Source organism: Eriocheir sinensis, chromosome 23, assembly GCF_024679095.1.
Source record: "Eriocheir sinensis breed Jianghai 21 chromosome 23, ASM2467909v1, whole genome shotgun sequence".
NCBI lineage: Eukaryota > Metazoa > Arthropoda > Malacostraca > Decapoda > Varunidae > Eriocheir > Eriocheir sinensis.
Window position 1 is genome coordinate 13,420,474 of NC_066531.1, and position 10,677 is coordinate 13,431,150.

Genomic DNA, 10,677 nt, shown 5'->3' on the forward strand with positions numbered 1-10,677 from the left:
GCGCCAGCTACAAGCATCTCCCAAGTCGCCACCTACGTGCAACTCACAAGGCGCCAGCTACAAGCATCTCACAAGTCGCCACCTACGTGCAACTCACAAGGCGCCAGCTACAAGCATCTCACAAGTCGCCACCTACGTGCAACTCTACAGGCGTCCAGCCTACAAGCCTCGAGCACACCAGCAGCAACTCTGCAGGCGTCCAGCCTACAAGCCTCGAGCACACCAGCAGCAACTCTGCAGGCGTCCAGCCTACAAGCCTCGAGCACACCAGCAGCAACTCTGCAGGCGTCCAGCCTACAAGCCTCGAGCACACCAGCTACAAGCAACTCTATAGGCGTCAAGCCTACAAGCCCCGAGCACACCCACCGGCGGCCTACGCAGCCGAACGCGAGGCCATAATCTACAAGCCGCTCCCCCGCTTCAAGCCAGCACTGCTACGAACACTGCAAGCCACTCCACGATACGGCGGAAGTATTCACACCAGCAAGGAGGAGGCACGCCCCGCTGACCTTGGGACACCCCGCATGCCCCTCGCTCCACAGCTGGCGGCACCACCGCCGCTGCCGGGAGCATCGGCCCAAACCTCTTCCGGCAAACAGTCAGCAAGGGTACCCGCGGACATCTCCCGGTGACTGCAAGCTGTTCCCACTACCGTTTCTTGCAAGGCGTCTTCTCAAGAGGTTACACACCCAAGTCGTCTTCTCTGCCACAGCCGCCCATCTCTTACTATAACAAGGACGACGCGGCCATCATACGTCTGGCGGCAGTGTACCGGCTCCCGCACCGCGGCCGCTCATTTTGCTGGGTCAGCAGTTTTTCAACCTCCATTGCGAGTCCTCCGATGTCAGCCCATCCCTCACCTCTCACCGCCGCTGTGGCCGCGGCCGAGGTTTCCTGACGCGCCTACAACGCCTGCACGTCACCCAGGGCATCACAGGCCGTCGCCCTCTCCACTACATCAGCTGATTAATCTTGGTATTTGTGGATATTCCATTCTTGTCCAAATATGCCGACTCGGCTCATTTTCATTATTATCCGTGCAGAGGCACGATTTTTTTTATTTTTGTGTTCCTAACACTGTTCTTCAGTCATAATTGTGAGAGTAACGTTCATTCCTATACGATATTGATTCTTTCTTATAGTTTGCTAGCGAGTCTATTGAGTATAGTGTGAGTTCCCTTATCAAAGTTAATCTTCATCAGTGTGCCCTGCCTCCGTTTTCTTTTCACCGCTCGAGAGAAAACGTGAGCATCAATGGTATACTCACTTAACATACCACTTGTTTATATAGTTATTCTTTCATTATACCCATATCATTAGGGCATTCCATTATAACCTTAACTTCTATTACGTCTATACAGGCACCTTGCTAGCCATTCTTTCTTGCCTTTTTAGGGTTTCAACGCAAACTATTCATTCATACGCGTTCCGTTTATTGGTTCATATTTACAGCTATCAACATATGCTCCTATTTTGTAAATGTTTTACACCATAGTATGAACAAAGACACTCTCGCTAAACTCGGCGACACCTTTACACAGTTGGCTCGTCCTTCAAGTGAAGAGGGACTGGAACACGATACCACAACCGGTGAATTTACTACGGTAATCTTCTGTTCAGGCACTCATTATTTATCAATTACAGGCCGCAGACTTCGTTCACCCCCGGGTTCGTCTGCATACTTACAACCCACTCAAGGTTCAAGGACACCCTCACCGGCATCCCCTCGCACCGGCCGCAGTATTACAGGCTCAAAGTAAGGTCTCTCTCACCTGTAGTTTTTGCAACCAATCAGGACATTCTGAACATTCTTGTTTCGCGAAACGTAGGGAGTCAACACATTCAAGACAGGGCTCAGATAGGTCAGGAGGTTACAGGGGCGGGCATCATTCATCACACAGGAATCCTAGGCTAAACCATCAGCGGAAGGCTGCCTTTTGCCATATCCACGGGAATTGTTTTCATGATTCAGGCAGTTGTTCTGCAATACAAAAGGCCGAGTGGGAACAGAAGTACAAGTCCTCAGCGGACAGTAAACCACACTCCTCTTCTCAGAATAAAAAGACATGACTTCGTGACTGCCCCGAGGCGTATATCCAAGTGTCCCTTAAGGAAAATACTAATTGGGAGCAACTTGACTCCGTCATTGCCGCCTTGGGACGGACAAGCATAATTGCCCTCCCTTGCAAGGTGGGCAACACTTCACTCACCTTAGCGGTTGACACAGGTGCCACAGTCAATGTCATATCCGACTCCGCTTACAGGTCACTGACACGACAAGCGAGTGGGGAAAATTGGCCGCTCCAAGAGAACGACCTGAATGTGGTAGGCGTGACGGGCACCACTTTGGGTATCCTTGGGCGAGTACCACTAACAGTCAGCTTACATGAAAAAGTATGTCCCTTTCGAGATTTCTTTTATGTCTCTAGCAGGTTTGCTTTACCTGTGGATGGGATCTTAGGATTGAACGCCATGAAAGACCTGCACATCGCCATAAACCCTGTAAGCAACGCGATCGTGTATCAAGGCCGACGCATACAGGGGATGGTCAATCCATCGCCTCTGTCAACTGTAATCTCACCCTCAGAGGTGGAAAATGACCAACCCACCACAGACTCAGGGGCTGCCACCGCCCAAGTGTCCCCTCTTACGGTCAAACCACACGAAACCATTGCAGACTTGTGGCGGACAGTAACGGCAGTCGTAGAAGGTCCTCATATAGTTCCGGATCGTGCTGCAAAACTTGTTAAAATCCGTTTGCCTAACGCCCCTCCGGCGGGCAGTGATGTGTGTATCGACGGAGTTCCTCACGTACACCGCGTGACGGTGGAGGTACCTCTTGCAACAGTCAAGGAGGGAGGTTTTGCAGAGGCATTGGTAATAAACACGTCTGGATCCCCTGTATCCTTAAAACACGGTGTTCGATTATGCCAGTGTCTAGTGTATGGGAGAAATGTCGCCCCGGAACCAGCTGAATACTCTTCAGCCCAAGTCTCAGGCATAACCTCGGCGTGTCAGGCTTCTCCCGAACAAGACACAGCTAATTTAGAGGCATTCTTAAAAGTTGCACACTATTCCGAAATTAAGCCAACCTTAGTCCAGCTTCTGGAACATTATCGGGGGGCGCTTGCTCTACCAGGCGAGCCGCTTGGAGTTACGCAGTGTGCTGAACACCACATTAAGTTAAAACCCAATACAAATCCTGTATATATCAATGCGTACAAGCTCCCCCACAGTCAGAGGGAGGTGGTGCAACAACTTATCTCTGAAATGTTAGAACAAGGTGTCATCAAAGAATCGAATTCCCCGTGGAATTCGCCCTTGTTCCTGGTTCCAAAGAAAGACGGCTCTTATCGTCCTGTGATTGATTTCCGGCGTGTGAACATCGCGACCGTGGATGATCATTTTCCGCTTCCCGTTCTTAGAGATCTTCTGATGTGTCTCGGTAGAGGAAATAAAGTCTTTACGAGTCTTGACTTGGTCAGTGGCTACTGGCAACTGCCCATGGCCCCCGAGTCACGTGAAATAACGGCTTTCAGCACGCCTCATGGCCACTATGAGTGGACGAGGATGCCGTTCGGGCTCAAAGGAGCTCCCTTGACTTTCCAAAGGACATTGAACAGTATTTTTGGTGACTTGCTGGGCAACTCTGTCTATGTGTATTTAGACGACATCATCATAGCAAGTAAAGACGTGCATGCACACATGGAAACACTAAAAGCAGTCCTACACAGACTTCAAGAGGTCGGATTAAAGCTCAAAATCACCAAATGTGAATTTTTAAAGCCTCGGATCAAGTTCTTGGGGCATGTCGTGGACGAATTCGGCATCCACACAGTGGACGACAAAATAAAGGCTATTGCCGAGTTCCCTCAGCCTACGTCTGCGGACAAGGTACGGTCTTTCTTGGGTGTCGCAGGTTATTACAGGCCTTTCATTAAGGACTTCGCAGCTCGCGCGAGTCCCCTAACGCATCTTTTAAAGAAAGACGTACCATTTCAGTGGCTCCCAGCTCAACAAACGAGTTTTGAGGATTTAAAGAAAGCGCTTACACGGGCTCCGGTCCTTGTCTTTCCGGATTTCAAAGACCCCTTTCAGCTTTGTACCGACGCTTCGGCTAGTGGAGTAGGAGCCGCGCTGATGCAAACAGATATGTCCGGCAAAAGCATGTGATAGCGTTCGCCAGTCGAGTACTTACAGCTCCGGAAAGAACTATTCTGTTACCCACCTAGAGGCTCTTGCCATTGTGTGGGCTCTGAAGCATTTTCGTGACATTGTGATGGGGTACAAAATTGTGGTGTTTACGGACCACGCGGCCATAACTGATCTTTTCAAGGGAAAAAACCTACACGGTCGTCTGGCAAGATGGTTCTTAACGATCCAAGCATACAATCCGGAGATAAAATACATCACCGGGAAAACAAATGTGGTCGCAGATGCCTTATCTCGGAATGTTCCGATAGGCGCGATTACCACCCCAGAGGTCATCCACAACTTCACTTCACCTGAGCTACACACTGCTCAGCGTGACCACCCTGTGTGGAAGAGGTTAATTTACGCCCTCGAGTCGGGAGACGAATCAAACCTTCCTGAATTGCCAGTTCCCTTTTCACAATTCTTCCTATCAGAGGACAACCTCCTTTGTAGGTCATGGCCAACCAAACCGGTACCTATAGACCAACTGGTCATCCCAGACATATACGTCCCCGTGACGCTTAAGCTGGTCCATAACACTCCCATTGCGGGTCACCCAGGAAGAGACAAGACGCTATCTGTCACCAGCCGAAAATTCTACTGGCCCACATTACGGGTTGATGTAGAAAAACATGTCGCACATTGTGTCGTTTGTGCTAAGCACAAGGGGTCCGTCAAAGGGCCAGCACCTATGTTGCAATACCCAGCACCAGAGGCGCCATGGGATGTTGTTAATATAGACTTACTACAGCTCCCCCAGAGCCAACATGGCTCGCGCTACTTATTGGTGTGCGTCGACCAGTTCTCTAGGTTTCTAGTTCTAGCGCCTCTCAAGGACAAGACAGCCACACGCGTGGCCCATGCCCTCGTGACTCACGTGTTGTGTCCACATTCGTCTCCTCGAATTCTTCTGAGTGACAATGGCACCGAGTTTAGGAACTCAGTATTGAGCGAAATATGCGCTCAGTTTAACATCACGCAATCCTTCATCACAGCTTACCACCCAGCTGCTAATGGGTTGGCGGAGAGGGCTAATAGGAAAATCTTACAGGTCCTCAGGCCTATCGTGAACGATCTCCACGATAATTGGGAGGATTGGCTATCGCATATAGCCGCTTCCATAAATACGTCGGTAAACGACTCTAAGGGCAAGTCTCCCTACTACATCTTGTATGGGGTGGAGAAACGTCTTCCGTACGACTTCCTAACAACCCCACAGCAACCTCTCTACAACATTGATAGGTACGCACAACAGCAGATGCATATGTTTTCCAAGATACACTCAGAAGTTAGGTGTACGTTAAAAGCTACGAAGGTTGAAATGATGTCAAAACAACACAAACAGGCCGTCGGTGAATTTCAAAGAGGGTGACACAGTCATGATTAAGCAATCGGAAAGGAGTTCGAAACTGGGGTCTAAATTTGTGGGTCCTTACCGAGTTGTTCGGAATGTCTGTTGAAATCGGTTCGAGGTTCTCGAGTCGAATAGTGGAGTCAGTCTAGAAGTTCACAGTGATCGTCTGAAAGTAATTCCCTCACCTTTGGACCTTGATATTGGTACTTCCCCCTCAGAGTCAAATGTTCAACAAGATAATCCCAACACCCATAGCTATAACTTGAGACCACGGGTTTAAATACTTCATTCCCACCACTTTCAGATCATGATGTTGCGTTTTCTGACCATCTTATTGTCCCTCGGCTCCCTGCTTGCAACAACACCCATCCACCTGAAGCCTGGTGCCCTCACGGCACACATAGGAGAGGTCTTCCTCATTGAAGATGTGCTCCTCGTAAAATATCCATATACTTCCTTGACCAACACCACGGACACAATCAGGATAGTCTCAGAAAAACTACTCGGCATGGCAGACGCCATCCGGGCTACCAAGACTAGGGAATCAAAGGCTCCTTCTAGTACCAACTCTCTGACTCTTTTTCAACTACTGGAGGATAGGATTCTGTTCTTACGGGGAAAAGTTGATGAGGTAAACATGGATTATAGTTTTCACTCAGTTCACTCTCGGGTAAAGAGGGGGTTGCTCAACATCGTTGGGTCCGCCTCAAAGTTCCTTTTCGGTACGGCTACCGACGAGGACGTTCGCGATTTGCGGGACCACTACGCTCATGTACTTTCCTTTGCTGCTCGAAATCGCAGGGTGATCAACGCCAATTGTAGGAAACTTGCGCAATTGCATACTAACATTGCGGTACTGCTAGAGCAGACCAATAAGATGGTAGAGGTTATCAACATAGTTGTCAAACAGATCGACCAGGTGAATCAGTTTCTCCTCCTAGATCAGGCCTTGCATGTATTGGAAAACGTCATTACCTCCGTCGCAACGGCAAATCAGCAGGTTATTAGCAACGTGGTTGACGCAGCGCACGGTAGAGTCACACCTGCCTTGTTCCCTCTACACGATTTGAGAACGACTGTCCAGATCGGGTATCAAAATTATAGCCTGACGCCTTTATTCACCCCGGACATGAGTCAATATTTTTACCCCTTGATTGAGTCCAGCCTCACCCCTGATGCCATAATCATTCATGTTCCATTTCAGACGGCGGACGTGTTTGAGGCACACGAAATTGTCCCGTTCCCTTTTTCGGCAAAGGACAGTGTGTTGGCCCTGGACACGTCCCCGTCTCTTGTTCTAATCGCGAAGGATTTCGCTCTGTATTCAACGGGTAGCTACTCACTCTTGCAGTATTGCAAGGAGACGGTCTTCGGGCGATTCTATTGCTCTGCGTCTCTCTTTGCCTTCCTTCCAGTTCGGGGTGGGGTATGCGAGATCGCCCTCACCCGCGTGAACGCGTCTGACGCTCTTTCCCTGTGCCCTTACAAGCAGCTAACACCAACGCCTGTTTTCCATAAGAACTTTCAGGGTCTGCATTATTTCTATTTCCCTCAGTCCTTCTATGTATCGGTCATCTGCCCGGAGGGTACCACTTATCAACGGGTTACTGGTCACTATGCCATAGCGGAAGCATGCTATATCCGCTCCACTAACATAACAACGTACCCGTCCCGGATTCGTCTGGTTTTCACGGCCAATATTTCCCATCGAGTGTTTCCTCTACGGTCTCTCGATGACATTCATTTCTCCAGCATCTCGTATGTGACTAATTCCCTTAATTCACTGTCTTTCGCGAACAAAACAGAGTTTGCGGCAACCCTGGAGGAAACGCTGCCTGATTATTTGCATCTCCCCTACCTGTACCCTGGATTTTTTGTACCAATGTTTCTGATGTTCGTCAGTCTCGTCGTCATGTGCTACCTTATTAGGAGAAACTCTGTCCTGCACGATTATTTGGTTGTGCAGACGCGGCGCCTGGATGCAGGGAGGCCACTGGCAAGGTAGTTTTTCCTTTTCTCAGACAAGTCAGGGGACAGAAACCTGGCTGCTCCTATACTTAACATTGTACTGTGTTTCACTACTGTATTTTTTTTTTTAGGAGCTAGATCAACGTTTCATTGTCTGTAACTATGCCAGTTGATAGTTTCTTATACATGTGTCCTTATATTTATCTTTTGAGAGGTTTCTTATGTTTCATGTCACACACGTTGTGGTTTCCCTCTCCCTATTTATATTATAATTCCACATCTGTTCTTACATAGCCAGTGTTTTAATATGATTGTATCATAGGCAGTCTGCTTGACAAACTCCCTCTATGTATGTTCGTGGTACCTAGACTGCTATTTCGATTTTTATATATCGCGAGGTCGCGATCACTGGTAGGTGACCGAGCAGTGTTATAGTAGGATATCAATGTATTATTATTATTTATTATCACCACGAATTAGGCATACAATTGTCAATGGAAAAAACCCACGACAGATAGATCACGCCACCTTATAGGAATGTCGTCCGTCAGTGTTTACCGTCTCAGTTTTGTATACTTAGCACTCCGATGGTGCGTGGAGGTCACCTTGATATACGTGACCAATTGTAACCATTATTTTCCAACCTGTAACTCGCCACTCCTTCACGAGAGTCCGACTGACACACAACGACAGTCGCTCTCGCTCCGTCGCTTCTTGTACATAAAGGCTACGAATATAATTCGCCTTAAGGAAGCTGAAGTCTTAATCAACACCCTTTAAACGCCCCCCGACAAGCCCGTTACACGACTACTCCGTAAGGTCCGGGAGTGAAGTGATGTGGCCCCTGGGGTACGCACCTGTAAACATCTGCTTCCCCGTCCCCTTAGATGATCTGGAAAGGCGGGTACCGTGGCCCCGCCATCACGCTGGAGGAGGCGCTGCGTTGGGTACCCCCGGAGCGGCGAGCCAAGGCCAGGGTGCTGGACGTGGCCGCCGGGACGGGCTGTGTAGGTCGCGAACTCCACCGGGAAGGCTTCAGGTGGGTGCCACAGGGCCGCAGACAGGGGGATGTCCGGTCACCATACTTAAATATCCTCCAGTCCACTGCCTCCTGCCTGCCAGTGCCTCAGCCTCAACACGAGTCCAACGCCAAGAGATGAAGATGATGCATTGGAAATTACAGCAGCTTGTGTAGAGGCAGGGCCGCTGGGTGGGAACTGGGAGCGGGCAGGAGCGGCATTACTATAGTCCATCGACTCTAACTTAAAATTGAGCCCTGTGACTTGGCCCGGGGAAACCCCCATTGATTACAGATCTAGCGATGACCTACTCATGGCGTTCTGTCTCACTGTTAGTCTGTACGTTATATATTTATGGAATATATATACATTCATAATACGACTGCGTGATGTTATGAATGGCTCAGGATTAGAGGGAAAGACAACGACTCAGTAAACCTTCCATATCACTTGGCAACGTAGCTCATGCAACGTTGCCGCCTGACGGACCTTGGCAACAGGCGCCAGGCCGCACCATTCAACGTTACGCCGCAATGGACAAATCAAGTAGATCTCACTCTCGCGCCCTGCGCAGCCATGCAGAGAGAGAGAGAGAGAGAGAGAGAGAGAGAGAGAGAGAGAGAGAGAGAGAGAGAGAGAGATAGCCACCCTCTCTGAGGAGAGTAATGGAGTGAAGTGGCACCAGCGCGGCCTCGTGGGGAATCCTTGTGTCGCGCCCAAGGGCTCAAGTTAAAATTGATAGACTATACTATGTTAGGAATTAGGCCAGTTAACCGGGGGACTAGACAAATTAACTATTTCCCTTATGGAACTAGTCTTGGGCCGAGAGTTCAAGCCAACTATGAGTATCGTTTGAGCTCAAATAAGCCTTGGATGGTACTTAAATACTTCGGTCATCGGCTCCCAAACCGAGACAGATCAACTTATTCACTGCCTGGAGACTGACCATATTTACCAAGAAAGGAATAACAATAGTGAATTGTTTCCTTTCACGAAATAATAACTAATTGTCCTCGCTGAATTATAATTAAAGAGCAAGGATAATTTAACCGATGGAAACAGAGAGGAAAGCCACGCCATCTGGCGAGAGTAATCCAAATATCGCTTCAGACCCACGTGGTTGGTTTTCTCTCACTCCACCACCGGCCTTCACAAAGTAAAGACCAAGGCACTGCAGCCCACCCATTAACTCGGACGCAGTGTGCCTTCTATTACCTGACTCGAGGAATACTACACCCGGCAACGAGACTTCATAGACAACAATATCTTTTGAAACCCGCTTCTCAGCTAAGTGCCCCCAGCAGTTATTTGAGACAGATAGATTTTACTACACGGATCCGATAGGATTATTATTTGTTCGGCTGTCTGGAGGTGCTTGTTGGATACCTTCACCACCTAATAGCTGGTAAGCACTTGTTTCTTTGGGATTGTCTGACGGGTGTGTTATTCACTTTGCGAGTGACCTAACTGTTGGGTAGGGTAAATTTACTGATTCCCAACAACCACTACTACTGCTATAACTTATACTACTACTGCTACTATTACAACTACTACAGCCACTCCCACAGGCACATAGACGCTGTGGACCCGTCGGAGGGCATGATGAAGCAGCGGGAGACTGGCATCTATACCAATGACTTCCTGGAGTTTATCGGCAGCGGACACTCCACCGTACCCAAAGGTATTAGTAATTTTTTTTTTTTTTACATCAAAGGACACGGCTCAAGGGCAACAAAAAGAGTACAAAAAAAGCCCGCTACTCGCCGCTCCCATGAAAGATAAAAGTAAAGAGTAGCCAAAATAGAGGTCAATTTCGAGTGGAGAGGTGTCTTGATACACTCTTCTTGAAATAAGTCAAGTCATAAGCAGGAGGAAATACAGACGAAGGAAGGTTGTTCCAGAGTTTACCTCTTGCATAAGGGGTTTGTATAGTATAGGGATGAGCATGAGTAGAAAGTCGTGTGCAGCGGGGCCGCGGGACGGATGGAGGAATGCAGTTAGGAAGTTCAGAAAACCAGTCATCATGAAGATATCGATAGAAGGTAGAAAAAGAGGCAACATAGCGGCGGAATTTAAGAGGTAGAAGGTTGTCAGTAAGAGGAGGAAAGCTGATGAGACGAAGAGCCTTTAAGACTCCACTCT

The 10,677-nt window shown here is 48.7% G+C and overlaps 1 protein-coding gene across 2 annotated transcripts; it reads left to right on the forward strand.

Moving 5' to 3' along the window:
* The first annotated feature begins 399 nt into the window (after positions 1 to 399).
* LOC127002490 (uncharacterized) lies at positions 400 to 8,316 on the forward strand. 2 transcript variants are annotated; one of them, XM_050868498.1, is made up of 3 exons: positions 400 to 975; positions 1,645 to 1,756; positions 5,853 to 8,316. In XM_050868498.1, the coding sequence occupies exon 3, from the start codon at positions 5,856 to 5,858 to the stop codon at positions 7,551 to 7,553; it is 1,698 nt and encodes a 565-aa protein (XP_050724455.1). In that variant the 5' UTR covers positions 400 to 975; positions 1,645 to 1,756; positions 5,853 to 5,855; the 3' UTR covers positions 7,554 to 8,316. The 2 variants fall into 2 exon arrangements, with proteins under 2 accessions (XP_050724455.1, XP_050724456.1); XM_050868499.1 differs by having other exon boundaries at positions 400 to 1,756.
* Positions 8,317 to 10,677: the final 2,361 nt, after the last annotated feature.